General features: G+C 47.6%; 1 protein-coding gene across 1 annotated transcript in view; it reads right to left on the bottom strand.

Moving 5' to 3' along the window:
• Nucleotides 1-3,806: 3,806 nt before the first annotated feature.
• The window catches only part of pgbd5 (piggyBac transposable element derived 5), a 66,162-nt gene continuing 45,010 nt past the window's right edge, over nucleotides 3,807-24,958 (bottom strand). The window contains exons 5-7 of the mRNA XM_085996765.1: nucleotides 21,852-22,049; nucleotides 20,610-20,715; nucleotides 3,807-5,270 (exon numbers count right to left, since the gene is read on the bottom strand). Of these exons, the coding sequence (XP_085852891.1) occupies nucleotides 5,075-5,270; nucleotides 20,610-20,715; nucleotides 21,852-22,049 (500 nt within the window). The 3' untranslated portion in view covers nucleotides 3,807-5,074. The remainder of the gene's footprint in view (nucleotides 5,271-20,609; nucleotides 20,716-21,851; nucleotides 22,050-24,958) is intronic.

Here is a 24,958-nt window from a genome sequence, read left to right on the forward strand (position 1 = left end):
CTGGGAGAGTGTGGGGTGTGTTCAGGGCTGGGAGAGTGGGGTGAGTTCAAGGCTGGGAGACTGTGGTGCATTCAGGGCTGGGAGAGTGTGGTGAGTTCAGGGCTGGGAGAGTGTGGGGTGTGTTCAGGGCTGGGATTGTGGGGTGAGTTCAGGGCTGGGATTGTGGGGTGAGTTCAGGGCTGGGAGAGTGGTGAGAGTTCAGGGCTGGTAGAGTGGGGTGAGTTCAGGGCTGGAAGTGTGCGGTGAGTTCAGGGCTGGGAGTGTGGGGTGACTTCAGGGCTCGGAGTGTTGGGTGAGTTCAGGGCTCTGAGGTGTGTGGAGCGACTTCAGGGCTGGGAGTGTGGGGTAAATTCAGGGCTCGGAGAGTGGGGTGTGTTCATGGCTGGGAGTGTGGGGTGAGTTCAGGGCTCGGAGAGTGGAGAGAGATCAGGGCTGGGAGTGTGGGGCAAGTTCAAGGCTGAAAGTGAGGGGCGATTTCAGTGCTGGGAGTTTGGGGTGAGTTCAGGGCTGGGAGTGTGTGGCGAGTTCAGGGCTGGGAGTGCGGGGCGCGTTCAGGGCTGGGAATGTGGGGTGAGTTCAGGGCTGGGAGCGTGGGGCAAGTTCAAGGCTGAAAGTGCTGGGTGAGTTCATTGCTGGGAGTGTGAAGTGTGTTCAGGGCTCAGAGTGGGGTGAGTTCAGGGCTCGGAGAGTGGGGTGAATTCAGGGCTCGTAGCTGGGGTAATTTCAGTGCTGGGAGTGTGGGGTGAGTTCAGGGCCTGGAGGGTGGGGTTAGTTCAGGGCTGGGAGTGTGGGGTGTGTTGAGGGCTCGGTGACTGGAGAGAGATCAGTGCTGGAGTGCAGGGTGTGTTCAGGGCTCCTAGAGTGGGGCGAGTTCAGGGCTGGGAACGTGGGGCGAGTTCAGGGCTGGGAGCGTGGGGCGAGTTCAGGGCTGGGAGCGTGGGGCGAGTTCAGGGCTGAAAGTGCTGGGAGTGTGAAGTGTGTTCAGGGCTCAGAGTGGGGTGAGTTCAGGGCTCGGAGAGTGGGGTGAGTTCAAGGCTCGGAGCTGGGGTGTGTTCATTGCTGGGAGTGTATTGTGAATTCAGGGCTGGGCGTGTGGGGTGAGTTCAGGGCTGGGAATAGTGGTGTGAGATCAGGGTTGGCAGTGTGGTGAGTTCAGTGCTGGGAGTGTGAAGTGTGTTCAGGGCTCGAAGAGTGGGGCGAGTTCAGTGCTCGAGAGTGGTGCGAGTTCAGGTCTCGGAGCTGGGGTGATTTCAGTGCTGGGAGTGTGGGGTGAGTTCAGGGCTGGGAGTGTGGGGTGTGTTGAGGGTGGGGTGAGTTCAGGGCTGGGAGGGTGGGGTGACTTCAGGGCTGGGAGTGTGGGGTGACTTCAGGGCTGGGAGTGTGCGGTGTGTTCAGGGCTGGGAGGATGGGGTGAGTTCAGGGCTCTGAGGTGTGTGGAGTGACTTCAGGGCTTGGAGTGTGGGGTAAGTTCAGGGCTGGGAGAGTGGGGTGAGTTCAGGGCTGGGAGAGTACGGGGAGTTCAGGGCTGGGAGAGTGTGGTGAGTTCAGGGCTCGGAGAGTGATCAGGGCTGGGAGTGTGGGGCAAGTTCAAGGCTGAAAGTGAGGGGCGCTTTCAGGGCTGGGAGTGTGGGGTGAGTTCAGGGCTGGGAGTGTGGAGCGAGTTCAGGGCTGGGAGTGTGGGGTGTGTTGATGGCTCCGAGAGTGGGGCGAGTTCAGGGCTGGGAGAGTGTGGCGAGTTCCGGGCTGGGAGTGTGGGGTGAGTTCAGGGCCGGGAGTGTGGGGTGAGTTTAGGGCTGTGATTGCGGGGTGAGTTCCGGGCTGGCGGTGCGGGGCGAGTTATAGGCTGGGGGGCGTGTGGCGAATTCAGGCCCGGGAGTGTCGGGCGAGTTCAGGGCTCGGAGAGTGGGGTGAGTTGAGTATGGGGTGAGTTCAGGGCTGGGATTGTGGCGTGAGTTCAAGGCTCTCCTACTGAAACTTTGAGAGTGTGTCCTGTACTCTTCCCTGTTATAATGTCACAAGGCCCGCCATTATTGCCCATCCCTAATTGCCCTGGAGAAGGTGGTGGTGAGCAAACTTCTTGAACTGCTGCTATCCTTGTGGTGAAGGTAGTCCGACAGTGTTGTTCGGGAGGGAGTTCCAGGATTTTGACCCAACGATGCTGAAGGAACAGCGATATTATTCCAAGATAAGATTGTGTGGGACTTGGTGTGGCACTTGCAGGTGATGGTTTTCCCATGCGCCTGCTGCCCTTGTCCTTCTAGGTGGAAGAGTTTGCGGGTTTGGGAGGTGCTGTCGGAGAAGCCTTGGTGAATTGCTGCAGTGCATCTTATAGTACACCGGTTGTGGAGGGAGTGAATGTTGAAGGTGGTGGATGGAGTACCAATCAAGCGGGCTGCTCAGTCGTGGATGGTGTCGAGCTTCCTGAGTGTTGTTGGAGCTGCACTCATCCAGGCAACTGTAGAGTATTCCATCACACTCCTGACTTGTGCATTGTAGATGGCTGGCCTAGTTAAGTTTCTGGTCAATGGTGGCCCCCAGAACATTCATGGTGGGGAATTCGGCAATGGTAATGCTGTTGATTATCAAGGGGAGGTGGTTAAGACTCTCGCCTTTTGGAGATCATTGCCTGGCACTTCTGTGGCGCAAATGTTACTTCTCACTTATCAGCCCAAGCCCGCATGTCATCCAGGTCTTGTTGCACGCAGGCATGGACTGCTTTATTTTCTGTGGATTGCCAATGGAACTCAGCACTATCAGCGATCATCCCCACTTCTGACCTTATGATGGAGGGAAGGTCATTGATGAAGCAGCTGAAGATGGTTGGGTCTAGCATACTGCCCTGAGTAACTGGTTGTGATGATTGACCTCCACAATCTTCCTTTGTGCTAGGTATGACTCTAGCCAGTGGAGAGTTTTCTCCCCAGATTCCCATTGACTTCAATTTTACTAGGGCTCCTTGATGCCACACTCGGTCAAATGCTGCCTTGATGTCAACATCAGTCAGTCTCACCTCACCTCTGGTATTCAGCTCTTTTGTCCATGTTTGGACCAAGGCTGTACTGAGGTCTGGAGCAGAGTGGTCCTGGTGGAACCTAAACTGAACATCGGTGAGCAGATTATCAAGTGCTGTTTGATAGCACTGTCGGTGACATCTTCCATCCCTTTGCTGATGATTGATTGTGGACTGATGGGGCAGTAATTGGCCGGATTGGATTTGTTCTGCTTTGTGGACAGGACATACCTGGGCAGTTTTCCACATTGTCAGGTAGATGCCAGTGTTGTAGTTGTACTAGCACAGCTTAACTAGAGGCGCAGCAGTTCTGGAGCACAATAGCCAGGATGTTGTCAGGGCCCATAACCTTTGCTGTATCCAGTGTCCAGTATCCAGCTGTTTCTTGATATCACATGGAGTGAATCAAATTGGCTGAAGACTGGTTTGTGTGATGGTGGGGACCTCCGGAGGCCGATATGGATCATCCACTCAGCCCTTCTGGCTGAAGTTAGTTGCAAACGTTTCAGCCTTGTCTTTTGCACGTGTGCTGGGCTCTGCCATCATTGAGGATGGGGATATTCATGGAGCCTCCTCCTTCCTTTAGTAGTTTAATTGTCCACCACCATTCACGACTGCATGTGGCAGGACTGTAGAGTTTTGATCTGATCTGATCTCGCTCACTGATACTGTGCGTGTGTCCTATACTCTCCCGTTAGTGAAGTTATGATTGGCTTATTACATCAACTACCTTTCACTTTCACCTGCTGTTCAGCAGTTAAGTACAGTTCAAGTGCTCACAACACTACTGTACAACTTTGCCACAATTCCCAGGTTTCCTTTATTGTAAATTGTAACATACATCTTTATATTTTAAATACAACAGATTTGTAATATACAGGGCACTTTTATTGAGACACATACACTGCTCGAATGCAAATCAACTAAGAGAAAGTGGATCCCACATGAAAGCCAACAGATTAACTCTGCATGCTGTCTCCAGACCAAAATGGAGCGATTTCAGAACTGCATAATCGCCTTCATTTCCCCCTTGTTAATTATTACAGTTCATTTACAGCCACACATCCCACTCCTGACATCAGTTCCTCCTTATTGAATAGCTGGCAGGGCACACTTCCAGGAAACAGGAGTGTCCCTACCAGCTAATTCATCCACTGTGCTCTCGCAATGGCACATCATCTCACTATCAATCCTGCTGACCAGCTGAGCGACTGAACTTCGACCCCCCCCAGGGGAGTACTTCAGCTTGCCGTTTTAAACTCTACCTCCACGTACATGATGTAGGGATTTAGCGTTCCAAGCAACAACTTCAATCCTCTGCAGTGATAAAGAACATAATTTATGTCTGGTGTAGCATCTTCTAAATGCAGTACATTCCACAGATTGTGAATTCTGAACATGATAGAATAGTTAGTTCAATGTAAACATTCAGAATGCATAATAAATCTTTCATTATAAATATCTAAACAGGGCTGTTGGATTGCACTACAGGGTTCGGGAAATCAGTATGGAATACAATGAAGGTGCAAATCATTAACAGTGATACACATTAAGGTTCTCATTTTTGTACAAAGAAAATTACAAGATTCCTTGGGATGGTTTTATCATTTCCCAAACGTGCACAGGTTGTATATAAAAAAGAGTGCAGATTTTCCTCCCCAGGTATATATAAAAAAAAGCCACATTTGGACCACAATTTAAAGCCCCTATGTTATCATTCCAGTTACGTCCAGGGATTAAGAGTCAGGTTGCCCACCATTCATTCTTCAGTTACCAGCACTTAGAACATCAAAAGACAAGTTACATTTGGATGGTCCAGGTTGTTTTAAATGACAGTACCAATGTCCAGATTCCTTGTAAATTGTGTGCGGTCTTCAATCAGCAGCTCAGCTGGCTGCTCCGTGGCAGAGCTGGGCGTTAACGGACGTGCTTGCTGCAAATTTCAAGTAAAAGCTCAATGAGAAATAAATCTTTTTGAATGTTTGGGACAAGTGTGTGAGATGTGGTTTAGCCCCGTGGATGCAGTGCAATGATTTGACGTCGGCACTTGCGCTGCCAGCGGAATCACTCAGAGGGGAGATATTCTTCAATCCCAAGCAACTCTTTGACCAGTCTCTCACCAAACTGTACCCGAGTGTAGCGCCTGACGAGATACACCTCTGACATCTTGTACAAGACATACGCGTTATTGACAGCGATACTGAGGACAAACCAGAACACTTGCTGCCACGTCTTGTTAGGTTTGTGAGATATAAAGTACCTGTGGAAGAGAACAAACCCAATTACTGAAGTCCTCTTTTCCCACACATTGATTAAAATATATATTTGGTAGATAGAGAAACTGTTTCCATTGGCAGGAGGGTTGGTAACCAGAGGACACAGATTTAAGATAATTGGCAAAAAAGCCAGGGGGGAGATTAGAATTTGTGCTATGTGGAGCGAGTTAAGATGATCTGGAATGCACTGCCTAAAAGGGCAGTGGAAGCAGATTCAATAGTAACTTTCAAAAAGGAACTGGAAAAATACTTGAAAAGGAACAATTTGCAGGTGTATGGGGAAAAGAGCAGGGAGAGTGGGACTAATTGGATGGCTCTTTCAAAGAGTCGGCACAGGCACGATGGGCCGAATGGCCACCTCTGTGCTGTAAGATTCTATGATGCAGAACTTGGTCTTAGATGAGGAATTTTCACTTCCACATTTTCAGAGTCAAGAATTAGGGAGGAGTAAAAAAGTTAAATTTAAAAGTGTCAAATATGTATCCAAGTTCTTAATGTGCAAGTTCTCTCAAAGCACAGCAAACATGAAACAGTCCATCACACAAATAAACCCAGTATACCGAAGTTTCTTGGGTCTATGCCGCATTTTACATTTGCTGTAATATTGCACCCAAACAAAATGGTCCAACAGCTCCCCTGACACTCCAGAGTAAATGAGTAAAGAGGGCACAGACTTCACTTACTAATTATAGGCTGCCCAGGAACCTTTTTAAACCCTTCACATTTAAGGAAAAAAAATTTACCAACACCTGCACTTCATTTTACCGGTGTATGCCTCCCTTTGTAACCGCCGACTTCCCCCAGCCTCACATCGACTTCAGAGAAGGGAGTGCATTCCCCATGGGCATACCACTCTATGCTATCATAACAGGAGGAGGAGCCATAGCAGTGTGTTCAGGCTGGGAGAGTCAGGCAGCGTGGCCGAGGACAGCAGTCCACCAGGTTAACAACCTCCCTTGACATGTCTACAGGCCAAACTGTTTCCACAAGGACCTCCAAGGGGCAATGTACCATGTAATTTTTTTTGGGCTGCGGGGCCTCTTTAATGGGGCAGTTTTTTCAATTTAAAAGCCGTCTCTCCGGCTGTGCGGGACTCCTAGAGCGCTGTGCGGCAGCGCAGCTTAAAGAGAACATTGCCGAAGGAACCTCTCCAAGGGTGTCATTGGGCTTCTGCCAACTGCATCGAAGGTTTGCAGACTCGAGTCACTGGCGATAGAAGCGACAGTGGCCGTCAGCTTTTATGGCTCGGCGCCGTCCAGTCTGCCACAGGGCACCTGTGCAACATTGGCCAGGGAGCCATCAGGGTGAGTGTCCTGCAGACCATGGGCGCCCCTTTCATAGAGAAGCCAAAATCTTCCACGTGGGGATCATCCCGCAGGCACAGAGCTGTGAAGCTAGGCAGGATATGTGGATTCCGCAGAGAGCAGGATACCATGATGACATGCACATGACACTGGAGGTGTCAACTGAGCAACTGCTGACAGGTGAATAGGAAAGGGCTCCATTCTGTGAACATCCTGCAAATCAGGCTTGGTCCTCACTGATCACTGCAAAGGGACATCAGAGGGCAGATTCTGTAGGAAGTCTTTGACTAATCAACTGCAGTAGCAGCACTTCAGTCATACCTCCTTCTACGCACCCTAGCAGACGACATCAAAGTGGGACCTTGCCTGGAATCCTCACGTGTGCGAAGAAGCCCAAACCGTGTGTGTGTGTCAGTGTGTATGAGGATGAAGAAGGTGCTTTGGGATATGCGTTATTGGAGTGGTAGGCGCCCTTAACTAGAGTTTAGTCTGAAGGGCAGGTAGTGTGAGCGCTCCTTTACATGGGGAAGAGTGCAGTGGTGCCCAGGAAGGAAAGGGCTAGAATGCCGACATGCTACCCTAGCCTGCCCTTGAGGCATTTCCACTTCTTTCTGCACTGATCAATCTTGGTCGCGAGGGAGTTGCAGACAGCACGTCTAAGACTCGGGAGTGTGAGGCTCCTGTTTTGTACCTCTGGTAAGGGGGTGCAGGGATCTTCAAAGAAGCTGAGTGTGCTGCTGGCTGCCACCCTGGTAAGGCACCCAGTGGGTAGAGCTGGCACCTAAGTGGGCACGTCAATCTGGACTGATGCTGTGGGAGAGAGATGCCATCAAGTGATTTCGTGGAAATTGGCAGCGACACCACCTGTCAGCTGCTGACCTTGCTGTCGGACAGTGGTTACCATAAAAAGCATTTACCAGGATTGTTTAGGCGATTCACACAGGCGGTTTAGAGCATAATTATTAAAGCACCTGAAATCAGCCAAAATTAGCAGGATAGGACCTGTAGACCGAGTTACGCCATTGTTACATGGAAGTTTCCGGGGGGCAACTTACACATTTTCTACACTCAAAGTTACAGTGGGGCTGCACCAAAAGTCTTGGGCCTAGCTTACCCTGGGAAAGTAGTGTGGAACTCCCTCTGCTGGTGAACAGCACCACTTCCCAGCTCAACAACAGAACAACTGCAGAACTGACAGTCGAAGAAATTCAGGGCCTATGCAAGTTTCAAGGAAAGGGTGTGGGATGGAGAATAACTTGCATTGTAGAAGTAGCTTTCTTACCCTGTATAAATGATTCTGTGGCCAAGTACAATGACCTCCTGTACATAGAGTTCTACAAATTGATCTGTCACGAGTGGGAGGTACAGCAAGCAATGCTAGTCTGTCTTGGAGGCTAAACTCCTACAAAATGCAATGCAACCACTCGAGACCACAGGGCCAAATTTAATTTGGAAAAAAGTGTACCCCTCCAGTGTGGGAAGGACCCCCAAACAACCAGTATTAAAAATTCCCGTAAGAACCATGGATCGATAATAGCCCATTACGGTATTGAGAAACAAAATGAGAATATTAATCTCAAAAATAATTTAGAGGGGGAGAAGAAAAAAATCTAGCAGTTGAAAGCTACTGCTGTGCCCAAATTTAGTCTGCCTCATTATTCTGAGGAATTGGGCTGTTATTCGTGTAGATGAATGGCAGCACTCGCTAATTTGCTAGTCAGTATCCAGATCTTCTATTCCTACGTAAGGAGGTGGTGGTGGCATAGGGCTTTGCTTGGCACAGACATTGCAAGAGGAAATCGGGCCAACAACTTGCATTCATATAGCACCATTAACATAGAAGAGCATCACAAGGTACTTTACACAGGCCTGAAATGGACACAGAACTACATGAGGGATTAGGTGGGATGGCCAACAGCTAGACCAAAGCAGGTTTAAAGAGGGTCTTAAAAAGAGGACAGGGAGGTGGAGAGGCAGTGGGGTTTTAGGGAGGGAATTCCAGAGAGTGGTACCTAGAATGCTGAAGGCACGGCCGCTAATGATGGGGTAACGGGAGTGGGGTGTAGCACTGTTTACGTTCCAGAGATTTGGAAGAGGGACAAAGTGCATTTAGGAATTTAAACAAAGTTGAGAATTTTAAATTTGATTTAATGAGGGACCAGGGGTCACCTAAAACACATTAGCTGGTCATTATCACATTGCTGTTTGTGGGAGCTTGCTATGCACAAATAGGCTGCCGTGTTTCCTACATTACAACAGTGACTACACTTCAAAAGTGCTTCACTGGCTGTAAAGCATTTTGGGACATCCTCAGGTTGTGAAAGGTGCTGTATAAATGCAAATCTCCCTCTGGCCTTGGTATAATTTCCATATCCTTTGTTATACAACATTGTATTTAAAGCTCATACTGGGTGTTAAAACAACAACTCCTTTCCAAACCACTGCAGACGCCACTGGAAAAAGGCTCAATAAAAAAGTAGTCGGGTCCTATTTTTGGTAATAAACATACACTTTTACATTGTTATAACAACAGAAAGTGCTGGAAACACTCAGCAGGTCAGGCAGCATCGAGGAGAGAGAGAAAGAGAGTCAACGTTTCGGGTCGAACCCTTCGTCAGAACTGGAAAAGGTTAGGGAGGAGAGATTTTTAAGGAGGAGGGGAGGAAAGAATAAAAGGAAGGTCTGTGATAGGATGGAAGGCAGGAGAGATTGAATGACAAAAGGGATGATAAGGCAAAAGGAGGTGTAATGGGGCAAGTTAACAAACAAAAGATGGCTTTAGACGATGTGTGGATGATGATGGCAGCAACATTAACAGCTCATGTGAGGAAACAAGAGAGAAAAAAAACTACAGGGGCCAATTTATAGTCAAATTGTTGAACTCGATGTTAAGTCCAGAAGGCTATAAAGTGCCTAATAGAAAGATGAGGTGCTGTTCCTCGAGCTTACGTTGAGCTTCGTTGGCGGCAGGCGGAGCAGAGCGACTACAAAAGGCCCCAGAGGCTCAGGTAGGCCTCAGTGCGGCAGCGGCGGCAGGCGGAGCAGAGCGGCAACAAAAGGCCCCAGAGGCTCAGTGCGGCATCGGCAGCGGTGGCAGGAGGAGCAGAGCGACTACAAAAGGTCCCAGAGGCTCAGGTAGGCCTCAGTGCAGCATCGGCAGCAGGCGGAGCAGAGCGACTACAAAAGGTCCCAGAGGCTCAGGTAGGCCTCAGTGCGGCATCGGCAGCGGCGGCAGGCGGAGCAGAGCGACTACAAAAGGCCCCAGAGGCTCAGGTAGGCCTCAGTGCAGCATCGGCAGCAGGCGGAGCAGAGCGACTACAAAAGGTCCCAAAGGCTCAGGTAGGCCTCAGTGCAGCATCGGCAGCAGGCGGAGCAGAGCGACTACAAAAGGCCCCAGAGGCTCAGTGCGGCATCGGCAGCGGCGGGAGGCGGAGCAGAGCGACTACAAAAGGCCCCAGAGCGGCATCGGCGGCAGGCGGAGCAGAGCGGCAGAGCGACTACAAAAGGTCCCAGAGGCTCAGGTAGGCCTCAGTGCGGCAGCGGCGGCAGGCGGAGCAGAGCGACTACAAAAGGCCCCAGAGGCTCAGGTAGGCCTCAGTGCGGCATCGGCAGCGGCGGCAGGCGGAGCAGAGCGACTACAAAAGGCCCCAGAGGCTCAGGTAGGCCGCAGTGCGGCATCGGCAGCGGCGGCAGGCAGAGCAGAGCGGCAACAAAAGGCCCCAGAGGCTCAGGTAGGCGTACCAATCTCCAATCTCAGGGAAGGAGGTGCAAAAATTTGAGGTGTGACGTCACCACAAAACAGGTAGGTGATTGGTTGGAGTATTTCTCTCGTTTTAAAACTTTAAGTCTGTGGTTTATAGTTTTTAAGGTCTCTGTGGTGTAGCAGGGACAGTTTGTAAACCAGGGCCCTTAAATATATCATTTAACTGTAGTGAAATTGGTGGGATTCATTTAATTTTAATTAATTAGTTAAAGGGCAAGTCATGGCAGGACAGCCCAGCCCCGCAGTGTGCTCCTCCTGCTCTATGTGAGAAATCAGGGATGCTTCCTGCGTTCCTGACGACCATGAGTGCGGGAAGTGTGTCCAGCTGCAGCTACTGACAGACCGCATTGCGGCACTGGAGCTGCGGATGGATTCATTTTGGAGCATTCGCGATGCTGAGGACGTCGTGAATATCACATTTAGCGAGTTGGTCACACCGCAGGTAAAGGGTGTACAGGCAGGAAGGGAATGGCTGACCAGCAGGCAGAGTAAGAGGCGCAGGCAGGTAGTGCAGGAATCCCCTGCGGCCATCCCCCTCTCCAACAGATATACCACTTTGAATACTGTTGGGGGGGATGACTCATCAGGGGAAGGCAGCAGCAGCCAACTTCCTGGCACCATGGGTGGCTCTGCTGCACAGGCTGGGAGGAAAAAGAGTGGAAGAGCTATAGTGATAGGGGACTCAATTGTAAGGGGAATAGATAGGCGTTTTTGCAGCCGCAATCAAGACTCCAGGACGGTGTGTTGCCTCCCTGGTGCAAGGGTCAAGGACGTCTCGGAGCGGCTGCAGAACATTTTGGAGGGGGAGGGCGAACAGCCAGTTGTCGTGGTGCACAGAGGCACCAACGATATAGGTAAAAAACGGGATGAGGTCCTAAAAGCAGAATATAGGGAGTTAGGAGGTAAATTAAAAAATAGGACCTCAAAGGTAGTAATCTCAGGATTGCTACCAGTGCCACGTGCTAATCAGAGTAGAAATAGGAGGATATTTCAAATGAATATGTGGCTAGAGGAATGGTGCAAGGAGGAGGGATTCAAATTCCTTGGACATTGGAACCGGTTCTGGGAGAGGTGGGACCAGTACAAACGGGACAGTTTGCACCTGGGCAGGGCTGGGACCGATGTCCTAGGGGGGAGTGTTTGCTAGTGCTGTTCGGGGGGGGGGCGTTAAAACTAAAATGGCAGGGGGTTGGAAAGGAAAACAGGGATAAAAGCAAAAGATAGGAAGGAGAAAAACAAAAGTGGCAGTCAGAGAAATCAACAGTTTAAATCAAACGTGGCCACAGTAAATAATAATTCTAATAGGTCTAAGAGCGTTAAAAAAACAAGCCTGAAGGCTTTGTGTCTTAATGCGAGGAGCATTTGTAATAAGGTGGATGAATTGGCTGCGCAAATAGAGGTAAACGAATATGGTTTGGTTGGGATTACGGAAACGTGGCTCAAGGATGGCCAAGACTGGGAACTCAACATCCAGGGGTATTCGATATTCAGGAAAGATAGGCAAAAAGGAAAGGGAGGTGGGGTAGCATTACTGGTTAAAGAAGGGATTAATACAATTGTAATGAAGGATATTAGCTCTGATGATGTGGAATCTGTATGGGTAGAATTGAGAAATACTAAGGGGAAAAAAACATTAGTGGGAGTGGTATATAGACCTCCAAACAGTAAGGTGGAGGTTGGGGATGGCATTAAAAGGGAAATTAAAGAAGCGTGCAATAAGGGCACAGCAGTCATCATGGGTGACTTTAATCTACATATAGATTGGGCCAACCAAATTAGTAACAATACTGTGGAGGAGGAATTCCTAGAGTGTTTACGGGATGGTTTCCTGGACCAATATGTCGAGGAACCAACCAGAGATCAGGCCATCTTAGACTGGGTATTATGTAACGAGAAAGGATTAATTAGCAATCTTGTTGTACGAGGCCCCTTGGGTCAGAACGATCATAATATGATCGAATTCTTCATTAAGATGGAGAATGAAGTAGTTGACTCAGAGACAAGGGTCCTGAATTTAAATAAAGGAAACTACGATGGTCTGAGGATCGAGTTGGGTAGGATTGATTGGGGAATGTCACTCAAAGGGTTGACGGTGGATAGGCAATGGCAAACATTCAAAGACCGAATGGATGAGCTACAGAATTTGTTCATCCCAGTTTGGCATAAAAATAAAACAAAAAAGGTGACTCAACCGTGGCTAACAAGGGAAATTAGGGATAGCATAAGATCCAAGGAGAGGACATATAAATTGGCTAGAAAAAGCAATAATCCTGAGGATTGGGAGCAGTTTAGGAGTTAACAAAGGAGGACAAAGGGATTAATTAAGAAAGGGAAAATAGAATATGAGAGTAAACTAGCATGGAACATAAACACTGACTGCAAAAGCTTTTATAGATATGTGAAGAGAAAAAGATTGGTGAAGTCAAGCGTAGGTCCCTTACAGTCAGAATCAGGGGAATTTATAATGGGAAACAAGGAAATGGCAGACCAACTAAATACATACTTTGGTTCTGTCTTCACAAAGGAGGACACAAATAACCTCCCAGAGATGCCGGGAACATAGGGTCTGATGAAAGGGAGGAACTGAAAGAAATCAGTATTTGTAGGGAAATGGTGTTAGGAAAATTGATGGGACTGAAGGCCGATAAATCCCCAGGGCCTGATGGTCTACATCCCAGGATACTTAAGAAGTGGCCCTAGAAATAGTAGATGCATTGCTGGTCATCTTCCAGAACTCGATAGACTCTGGAACAGTACCCATGGATTGGAGGGTAGCTAATGTTACCCCACTATTCAAAAAAGGTGGTAGAGAAAAAGCAGGGAATTATAGACCGGTAAGCCTGACATCGGTAGTGGGGAAAATGCTAGAGTCTGTTATAAAAGATGTAATAGCAGAGCACTTGGAAAGCAGTGACAGGATTGGACAAAGTCAACATGGATTTACAAAAGGTAAATCATGCTTGACTAATCTACTGGAATTTTTTGAGGATGTAACTGGTAAAATAGATAAAGGAGAACCAGTGGATGTGGTGTATTTGGACTTTCAGAAGGCTTTCGATAAGGTCCCACATAAGAGATTAGCGTGCAAAATTAAGGCACATGGGATTGGGGGCAAGGTATTGACTTGGATAGAGAACTGGTTGGCGGACAGAAAGCAAAGAGATGGAATAAACGGGTCGTTTTCCGAGTGGCAGGCAGTGACTAGTGGGGTACCGCAAGGATCGGTCCTAGGACCCCAGCTGTTCACAATATATATTAATGATCTGGATGAGGGAATTGGATGTAATATCTCCAAATTTGCAGACGACACAAAGCTGGGTGGGAGGGTAAGCTGTGAGGAGGATGTCGTGAAACTCCAGTACGATTTGGACAGAAACATGGCAAATGCACTATAATGTGGATAAATGTGAGGTTATCCACTTTGGTGGCAAAAACAGGAAGGCAGATTATTATCTGAATGGCAATAGATTGGGAGAAGGGGAAGTGCAAAGAGACCTGGGTGTTATTGTGCACCAGTCGCTGAAGGTAAGCATGCAGGTGCAGCAGGCAGTTAAGGTGGCAAATGGTATGTTGGCCTTCGTAGCAAGAGGGTTCGAGTACAGGAACAAGGATGTCTTGCTACAGTTGTACAGGGCCTTGGTGAGACCGCACCTTGAGTATTGTGTGCAGTTTTGGTCACCTTACTTGAGGAAGGACGTTCTTGCCATGGAGGGAGTGCAGCGAAGATTCACCAGGCTGATACCTGGGATGGCAGGAATGACGTATGAGGAGAGATTGTGTCGATTGGGCTTATACTCACTGGAGTTTAGAAGATTGAGAGGGGATCTCATCGAAACCTATAAAATTTTGTCAGGTCTGGACAGACTAGATGCAGGAAGGATGTTTCTGATGGCCGGGGAGTCCAGAACCAGGGGTCATAGTCTAAGGATAAGGGGTAAGCCATTTAGGACTGAAATGAGGAGGAATTTCTTCACCCAGAGAGTGGTGAACCTGTGGAATTCTCTGCCACAGAGGGCGGTGGAGCCCAGTTCATTAAATATATTCAAGAAAGAGTTGGATATATTTCTTGAGGCTAAAAGGATCAAGGGATACGGGGAGAAGGCAGGGACAGGGTACTGAATTTGGATGGTCAGCCATGATCTCATTGAATGGCGGAGCAGGCTCAAAGGGCCGAATGGCCTACTCCTGCTCCTATCTTCTATGTTTCTAACAGTGCAAGAGGCCGAGGAGGGAGAGATCCGAGTGGGAGTGGAGCGGATAATTAAAGTGACAGGCGACCAGAAGCTCGGGGTCACGCTTGTGGACTGAATGGAGATGTTCTGCAAAGCGGTCACCCAATCTGCATTTGGTCTCCCCAATACAGAGACCACATCATGAGCAGCGAATACAGTATACTAAATTGTAAGTACAAGTAAATCGCTGTTTCAGACTATAAATGGAAGGCTCAGCTGCACAGGCCGGGGGGGGGGGGGGGGAGAAAGAGGAGAGGGAGAGCAAGCGATAGGAGATTCAATAGTTAGGGGAGCAGACAGGCGTTTCAGCGGCCGCAGACGTGACTCCAGGATGGTATGTTGCCTCCCTGGTTCCAGGGTCAAGGATGTAATTGAATGGCTGCAGGGCATTCTGAGGGGGGAGGGTGAACAGCCAGAGGTCATGGTCCATATCAGTACCAACGACATAGGTAGGAAGAGGGATGAGGTCCTGCAAGCAGAGTTTAGGGAGCTAGGAAAGAGGTTAAAAAGCAGGACCACAAAAGGTAGTAATCTCCAGATTATTACCAGTGCCACGTGCTAGTGAGTTCAGAAATAGGAAGATAGAGCAGATGAATGCGTGGCTGGAGAGATGGTGTAGGGGGGAGGGCTTTTTATTCCTGAGGAATTGGAACCGTTTCTGGGGGAGGTGGGACCTCTAGAAGCCAGACTGGTTGCACCTCAACAGGAACGGGACCAATATCCTTGCGGGAAGGTTTGCTAGTGCTGTTGGGGAGGGTTTAAACTAGCTTGGCAGGGGGATGGGAACCCAAGTATAGTCAATAGGGAGGGAAGTAAAACTGGAATTGGAAAACAAAAACGTAGAAAGTAAATTGGAAGGACAGAGGAATCAGGGGCTAGATAGTCATCAACAAGGAGGTTTGCCTGTACTAAATGGTATATACTTCAATGCAAGGAGTATAGCGAACAAGGCAGATGAGCTGAGAGCACAGGTAGATACTTGGGACTATGATATTGTAGCCATTACAGAGACGTGGCTGAAAGAGGGGCAGGTATGGCAGCTCAACATTCCTGGTTACAGGATTTTCAGACGGGATAGAGAGGGAGGTAAAAGGGGAGGGGAGGTCGCGGTATTGATTAAAGAAACTATTACAGCTGTGAGGAGGGATGATATGTTGCAGGGATCATCAAACAAGGCCATATGGGTCGAATTGAAAACAAAAAAGGGGCGATCACACTGCTGGGAGTGTACTACAGACCCCCAAACAGTGAGAGGGAGATAGAAGAACAAATATGTAGACAAATTTCTGAGAAGTGCAAAAACTATAGGGTAGTAATAGTAGGGGATTTCAACAACCCCAATATTAACTGGGATAAAATTAGTGTGAAAGGTATAGAAGGTGCAAAATTCCTAAAATGCATCCAGGAGAACCTTTTTAGCCAGTATGTAGCAAGCCCAACAAGGGAAGGGGCGGTTCTGGACTTAGTTTTAGGGAATGAAGCTGGGCAGGTAGAAGGCGTATCAGTGGGGGAGCATTTTGGTGCTAGTGACCATAATTCTGTTAGATTTAAGTTAGTTATGGAAAAGGACAAGGATAGACCAGGAATAAAAATTCTAAATTGGGGAAAAGCAAATTTTGCTAAGCTCAGAGGGGATTTAGCCATAGTGGACTGGAAAGAGCTACTTGAAGGTAAATCAGTGTCAGAGCAGTGGGAGGCATTCAAGGAGGAGATCCGGAGGGTTCAGACCAAACATGTGCCCTTAAGAGGAAAACTAAAGAAAGGGTAGGGCCTATTAGAGATCATGAGGGTAATCTGTGTGTGGAGGCGGGAGACATTGGTAGGGTTCTTAATGAATACTTTGCGTCGGTTTTCACAAAGGAGAGGGGCGAAGCAGACATTGTTATCAGGGGGGAGGAGTGTGAAATATTAGATGAAATAAACAGTGAGAGGGGAAATATTAAGGGGTTTAGCAGCTTTAAAAGTGGATAAATCCCCAGGCCCGGATGAAATGTATCCCAGGCTGTTAAGTGAAGCAAGAGAGGAAATAGCAGAGGCCTTGACCATCATTTTTCAATCCTCTCTGGCTTCAGGTGTGGTGCCAGAGGACTGCTAATGTGGTACCCTTGTTTAAAAAAGGGAGAAAAGGATAGACCGAGTAATTACAGGCCAGTCAGCCTAACCTCAGTAGTGGGAAAATTATTGGAAAGAATTCTGAAGGACAGGATAAATCTTCATTTAGAAAGACACGGATTAATCAAGGATAATCAGCACGGATTTGTTAAGGGAAGGTCGTGTCTGACAAACTGGATTGAATTTTTTGAGGAGGTAACAAGGAGGGTAGATGAGGGTAGTGCATTTGATGTAGTGTATACGGACTTTAACAGGGCCTTTGATAAGGTTCCACATGGCAGACTGGTCACTAATTTAAAAGCCCATGGGATCCAGGGCAAGTGTCAAGTTGGATTCAATACTGGCTCGGAGACAGGAAGCAGAGGGTAATGGTTGATGGGTGTTTGTGACTGGAAGGCTGTTTCCAGTGGGGTACCGCAGGGCTCAGTACTAGGTCCCTTGCTTTTTGTGGTATATATCAATGATCTAGACTTCAATATAGGGGGTATGATTACGAAGTTTGCAGATGATACTAAAATCGGCTGTGTGGTTGATACTGAAGAAGGAAGCTGTAGACTGCAGGAAGATATCAATAAATTGGTCAAGTGGGCAGAACAGTGGCAAATGGAATTCAATCCGGAGAAGTGTGAGGTAATGCATTTGGGGAGGGCCAACAAGGAAAGGGAATACACATTAAATGGTAGGCCACCGAGTAGTGCAGAGGAACAAAGGGACCTTGGAGTGCATGTCCACAGATCCCTGAAGTTAGCAGGCCAAGTAGATAAGGTGGTTAAGGCGGCATGCTTGCCTTTATTAGCCGTGGCATAGAATACAAGAGCGGGGGGGGGGGGGGGGGGGTGGTTATACTTCAACTGTATAAAACACTAGTTAGGCCTGGTCACCACATTACAGGAAGATGTGATTGCACTGGAGAGGGTGCAAAGGAGATTTACAAGGATGTTGCCGGGAGTAGAGAATCTTAGTTATGAGGAAAGACTGGATAGGCTGGGTCTGTTTTCCTTGGAAGAGAGGAGGCCGAGGGGAGACCTTATTGAGGTGTATAACATTATGAGGGGCATAGATAAAGTGGATAGAAAGGACCTATTTCCCTTAGCAGAGGGGTCAAAAACCAGGGGGCACAGATTTAAAGTAATTGGGGAAAGATTTAGAGGGGATTTGAGGGGAAATTTCTTCACCCAGAGGGTTGTGGGTGTCTGGAACACTCTGCCTGAAAGGGTGGTAGAGGCAGGAACCCTAACCACATTTTAAAAGTACTTGGGTGTGCACCTGGGGTGCTCCAACCTGCAGGGTTATGGACCAAGAGCTGGGAAGTGGGATTAGGCTGGATAGCTCATTGTTGGCCAGTGCAGACACGATGGGCTGAAATGGCCTCCTTCCATGCTGTAACTTTCTATAATTCTATGAAATTGGCCCCTGTATTTCTTTATTTTTTTTTCTCTCTCGTTTCCTCACATGGTAGCTGTTAATGTGGCAGCCATCATCATATAAAGCTATCTTTTGTTTCTTAACTTGCCCCATTACCTCTCCTTTTGCCTTGCACCAACATCCCTTTTGTCATTCAATCTCTCCTGCCTTCCATCCTATCACAGACCTTCCCCTTTGTTCTTTCCTCTCCTCCTCCCTAACCTTTTCCAGTTCTGACGAAGGGTTCGACCTGAAATGTTGACTCAGTTTCTCTCTCCTCGACACTGCCTGACCTGCTGTGTGTTTCCAGCACTTTCTGTTGTTATTTCAGATTTCCAGCATCTGCAGTATTTTGCTATTGTACTTTTACATTGGTGCTTGTTTAGGGTAGATTGGCTCCTTGTGCTTACTGCTAAATCCAGTTCTTTCATCCCAGGTTGGGAGGAAAAGATTGGAAACTAGAGTCAGGACCTGGTGTTACCAGGAATGAGGGACTTCAGTTATGAAGAGAGGTTGGAAAAGTTAGGACTGTTCTCCTTGGAGCAGACAAGGTCAAGAGGTGACCTAACAGGTTTTCAAGATGGTTAGAGGTTTGACAGAGTAAATAGGGAAAAAATATTCTCTCTGGCGAGTGGATCAATAACTAGAGGTCATAGATTCAAAATCAAAGTCAAAATATTTAGAGGGGAGTTGAAGAAAATTTTTTGCACTGAGTTGTCGGGATCTGGAACGCACTACTTGAAAAGGTGATGGAAGCTGATTCCATAAATAATTTTAAAAAGGGAGTTGGACGGGTAATTGAGGGTGAGCAACTTACAGGGTTACGGACAAAAAGCAGGGATGTGGGACTAAGCACGACTACTCTTTCAAAGAGCCAGCACAGGCACGACGGGCCGAATGGCCTCCTTCTGTGCTGTAACTTTCTATGATTCGATGATAATTCTGATTGCAGTTATGCTATGTTGAGCTGACAACATTGCAATTTCTAAGCCAAGTTATTTGCTCGTTGTGGTTAGCTTAATCTTATCCTTGACTACATCCAATCAGCATAATAATTCTGACAACATACAGAGCACCAAGATTAAAAGCACGAGAAAAAGATCCCTTTGGAATCCTGATGTGATTTTCCAGAAGAGATGCAGACATTGCAGTGGTGGACGTAATGGTTAGATTTGAAGATAGCAATTCACTAGAAAATGAGTGAAACGAAAAGAATTAAAATATAAACATCCAATATCTGAAACTGCCGCTCTCACAGGAGGGAGACAAAGGCCTAGAAATTCATTGTGGCCACCTTTGGGGCGGTAAAGTCGGGCGGCCGCTAAAGTTTGCGCCCGCCGCCAAATCGAGGCCACTTCTCCGATATTCATTAGCTTCGCCCTAAAAGTTTGCTCGAGTGCTAAAACTGGCGCTGCACGCCTCTCTTTAGGCGCTAAGCCGGCGGGCCGGGGCGCTAAACCGGAAGTTGGGCGCAGGGCAGGTGCGGTGAGCTGCTGATTGACGGCAGACACTGGCTCCGGTGAGCTCTTAAAGGGGGAGGGTGGATTTGTTTTTTTGAAAGGCCGACACTGGTGTATTTGGGGAGGGTATCTCTCCATCAGTTTGTTATGTGTCACCACCACCACCACCTCTTCCTCCTCCCAGCCAGCCGTACCATTTCTAGTACAGGAGGGCCCTTTAATTTGCGCTCCCCGCGGCCCGCATCGGCTGTGTACCGTTCCACTTCACAGTCGTTAGGGCCGCCCGGCGCAAGTGAAGTTCCGGTTCGGGGCGCACAAAGGGCATTGCAAGACGAAATGACGTCATGATCTGCGCGCGCAGCAGGGCGCGCGCTAAGACTTTGCGCCGGCGCTAAATGTGTACTGAAGTTGGGACGAGGCGCAGATCGCGCTGCGCCCAGGCGCTAAGCGCCTAGCGCTCGAGATCTACTCCTCCTAAGGCGCTAACAGCTGGCGCGCCCAACTGAATTTCTAGGCCAAAGTTCTTTAGATTCATCATGGGTGCTGGGGGGGGGGGGGGGGGGGGCAAATGGATAGAGGAAAATACCAAACTAATGCTTTTTCTACTGTGTTATCATCGTCGAATCCAACCGTTACATCAACCTCTGCAAAGTCTTCGTTATTCTGGAAAATCACATCATTTCTTCCACTTTTAATCTTGGTCCTCTATATGTACAGTAGTTCAACCAAAGTTCCAAAATTTCCTTCAAGTGTTTGAGTGTATGAAGTCATTAAACCAACACGTTGTTTATTATGCTTTGCACCCTTCACGATATCCTTAATGTCTTGAGAAAACCATGCATTATATGGGTCCCACATAAAAGTAACTCATTAAATAGGACGATCCAGAAGTCAAAATAGGCATTTATGTACAAAAGTCATAAATAAACCATAATTCTTCAATCCATTAATGCTACAGCTACACATAATGCAGATTTTTACTCCGAGAAGGTGAGTCCGACAGATTTTGAAGCCTAGCAGATGAAAGACTGTCCCGGTATGTACTCACTTGCTGTATTTATCATCATATTTGCAGATATAGCCAAGGTGAGCAGCAAAAGCCTCTACTGCTAAAGGACAGCGAATCTCTCCACTCTTCCTTCTAATTATGACTCCTGTAGGAACAAAAGGATTTGACAAAATACTAAGAAAGTGATCAGAATTATTTAATGCAACTAGCACCTAAGTGAGAAAAGTTGAGGATAGCATAAATTCATAAGATTTGATGCTTAGTCTTGAAAATGTGATTACCTACTAACTACATAAACTATAGCACAGTATCCACATCCAAATGCTGGACACTTGTCTTATGCCTGTGTTTTTGATTTGAAACGCAACACTAGTTGCAGGAAGCTTCTTCTCCCACTGGTCAGACTCTATTAAGGAGACAACATCTGAAGTGAGCAGTCTTATTCAAAGGGGTAACGAATGACCTTGTGGGTTGAAGACAAAAACATAGGTTACAGGAACTGGAATTCCAATTCCTGTCCTAGATTCTCCTCTCCCGCAAGAACCACCTAATTAATCTTACCCTGTAGCTCTATGCTCCATTCAGAGCTGAACCCTTCTAAACTCTCCAGGTTGACCAGCCAGGTACCCTCTTCTCATTACTGTCAAACTATTTCCTCCTGGAGCCACCCTCTGTTGCTCCAATGCTTCATGAAGCCTTCTCATTACTATTCAAAATCATTGCAATGGTTTAATGCCATCTTTTCCTTGGGATGCTTTTCAGTGTAGTCTGCTATTGGTACATATCACTACAGGGGACAGAAACTTCCTTTCTGGCTTGATCAATATTTAACTCTCCTGCAGCCAACACAAAGACTAAAACCAGAAGCTGCCATAAAAAAATAACAGCTCTGGAAACTTAAACACCAAAAGAATTTTACAAAGCCAACCTCAAATGCTGCCAACTCCTGGAGAAACACAATTGAAAGCGAGTGGTCCTACCACATATGGCAAGGAAAGGTCACAGCAGCAGGTTCCACTGACTTTAGCAGCTTCATCAGTTACCTTTCCTATAGTATGTGGAACATGATGAATGGGATGACATCAAGTGTTGCAGGAACGTTACCCAGAGCTCTGGCCATTATTCCCATTATCAGCTCCAAGTTTTTACAAGTTGATTTCCCTGTAACCGGTTATTCTAAGTAACAGTTGATGGCAGAACAAACACCAGTCATGACCAGGGAGCCCGATTCATTTTGGATATCCCTAGTTACAGGGGTACAAATGTTTTAAGAGCACTTGCCTTCTTTGAACGGAGAGTAAGCATTTGTGAGAAAGTAGAACTGTCCTTTGTTGGACCAGCTGATTAGGGACATGTTTCCTTTCATTCTCACTCTGTATTGGCCCCGAACCTGTGGAAGCTCAGGGTTAACTAGCATTGACTGTGGCAGTCCTGTACAGTCACTCTTCCTGGAGCTCAGAAGTCCACAACAATAAATCCCTGTAGGGAAGAGAAACATTCCAAATCCAAATGAAACAACCCATGCCATAAAATGGACCAGTTATTGAATATCTATTTATAGGGAGGTGCACTTTACTGATTGAAACCCAAAAGTCAGGATCAAGCTGCTACAGATGACACTATTGATATTACTAATATAGTAACAAAAGGCTATGGATGCTCATGTGATAAAAACATGTCTCACCCACAGCACTAAAACTGCACATCATGAGAACACATGCACACAGGAACTAAAGCAAAGTACTAATATTGAACATGAGAGAATTGCAGGGAGACATGCTATGTATGAAAAATAAGTAAAGTACATTTCTGTAGAACAAAGTTCCCAAGACCAGGACCCAACCTAAGAATCTGGAGGGGAAAATACACAAAAGTGTGAAGAGTTTTTTTTCCCCTAAGAGGGAGACAATATTTATTTATACAGGAGAGGAGAGATGGGAATGAGTACTTGTATCAAGTCTACAAATACTTACAAAAGCAAAATACTGCAGATGCTGGAAATCTGAAATAAAAACAGAAAATGCTGGAAATACTCAGCAGGTCAGGCAGCATCTATGGAGAGAGAAACAGAGTTAACGTTTCAGGTCCATAACCCTTCGTCAGAATTGGAAAAAGCTGGAGATGGAACAGGTTTTTAAGCAAGTGCAGGGGCAGGGAAAGGGGGAGGAGAAGAAAGATAGGATGGAAGGCGGGAGAGATTAAGAGACAATAGGGATGTTGGTGCAAGGCAAAAGGAGATGATAATGGGACAAGTTAAGAAACAAAAGATGGCTCTAGATGAAGTGTAAATGGCACTGGCAGGGTGTCGCGGAGGGAGCGGTCCCTTTGGAATGCTGAAAGGGGAGGTGAGGGGAAGATGTGTTTGGTGGTGGGATCACGCTGGAGGTGGCGGAAAATGATCCGTTGAATGTGGAGGCTGGTGGGGTGAAAGGTGAGAACAAGGGGAACCCTATTGTGGTTCCGGGAGAGAGGGGAAGGGGTGAGAGCAGAAGTGTGGGAAATAGAACGGACACAGTCAAGGGCCGTGTCAACCACAGTAGAGGGGAATCCTCAGTTGAGGAAAAAGGAAGACATGTCAGAAGCACCAATATGGAAGGTGGCATCGTCAGAGCAGATGCAGCGGAGACAGAGTGATGCGCCATCAATTACTCAAAAGACTGAGGTTAAGCGAGTAACAACAGGCTTTTATTAACTAAAGAATGAAGGTCTAGTCTCGAGTGGTCGACCCGTCCAGAATACTAAGGGACTGGGAGGTAGTCACTTATATACCTGGAATAGTGGGAGGAGTCAGCCGAGGCATGTCCAGACCTGTACCTAGTGGAATACACATACACATACAGACAGATAGAACAGTGGTTTACCACATAGAGAAACTGGGAGAATGGAATAGAGTCCTTACAGGAAGCAGGGTGGGTGGAAGTGTAGTCCAGGTAGCTGTGGGAGTCAGTGAATGTTTGTCAATAGCCTATTCCCAGATATGGAGACAGAGAAGTTGAGGAAGGGAAGAGTCGGAGATGGACCATGTGAAGGTGAGGGAAGGGTGGAAATTGGAAGCAAAGTGAATGAAATTTTCTAGTTCAGGGCAAGAGCAGGAAACAGCACAGGTACAGTCATCAATGTACCAGTAAAAGAGGTGAGGGAGGGGACCTGAGTAGGACTGGAACAAAGAATGTTCCACATATCCCACGAAAAGGCAGGCATAGCTAGGACCCATGCAGGTTCCCATAGCAACACCTTTAATTTGGAGGCAGTAAGTGGAGTCAAAGGAGAAGTTGTTCAATGTGAGAACAATTTCAGCCAGGCAGAGGAGGGTGGTGGTGGATGGGGACTGGTTGGGCCTCTGTTCAAGGAAGAAGCAGAGCGCCCTCAGGCCATCCTGGTGGGGGATGGAGGCGTAGAGGGATTGGACGTCCAGTGAAAAGGAGACGGTTGGGGCCAGGAAACTGGAAACTGTTAAAGTGGCGGAGGGCGTCGGAAGAGTCGCGGATGTAGGTGGGAAGAGACTGGAGAAAAAATAGTCGAGATAGGAACAGATAAGTTCCGTGGGGCAAGAACAGGCTGAAACGATGGGTCTACCAGGGCAGTCCACAAACAGGGACCGCGACACCCTGGTCCACTCCTCTATCACCCCCAACACCACTTCCCCTTTGCCTGGCACCTACCCGTGCAAGCGCAGGAGATGAAACACATCCCTTCCCACTGTCCAGGGCCCCAAACACTCCTTCCAGGTGAAACAGCAATTTACTTGTACTTCTTGCAATTTAGTATACTGTATTCGCTGCGGTCTCCTCTACATTGGGGAGACCAAACGCAGATTGGGTGACCACTTTGCAGAACAACTCTGTTCAGTCCGTAAGGGTGACCCCGAGCTTCCGGTCGCCTGTCACTTTAATTTTCCGCTCCACTCCACTCCACCGTCCTCTTACACTGTTCCAATGAAGCTCAATGTAAGCTCGAGGAACAGCACCTCATCCTTCGATTAGGCACTTCACAGCCTGCCGGACTCAACATCGAGTTCAACAATTTCAGACCATTACCTCGGCCCCCATTTTTTTTCCCCATTTATTTTTTCTTCTTCTCTCACATGGCAGCTGTCTTTCATTCTGTCAGTGCCATTTACACTTCATCTGGAGCCATCTTTTGTTTCTTAACTTGTCCCATTACCAAATCCTTTTGCCTTGCACCATTATCCCTTTTGTATCTTAATCTCTCCTACCTTCCAGCCTATCACAGACCTTCCCTTTTGTTCTTTCCTCCCCTCCCCCCTTTCCCTGGCCCTGCACTTGCTTAAAAACTGGTTCTATCTCCAGTTCTGACAAAGGGTCATCAACCTGAAACGTTAACTCTGTTTCTCTCTCCACAGGTGCTGCCTGACCTGCTGAGTATTT

The sequence above is a fragment of the Somniosus microcephalus genome, chromosome 9 (genome assembly GCF_052327205.1).
Source record: "Somniosus microcephalus isolate GS21.2 chromosome 9, FLI_Smic_1.0, whole genome shotgun sequence".
Lineage (NCBI taxonomy): Eukaryota > Metazoa > Chordata > Chondrichthyes > Squaliformes > Somniosidae > Somniosus > Somniosus microcephalus.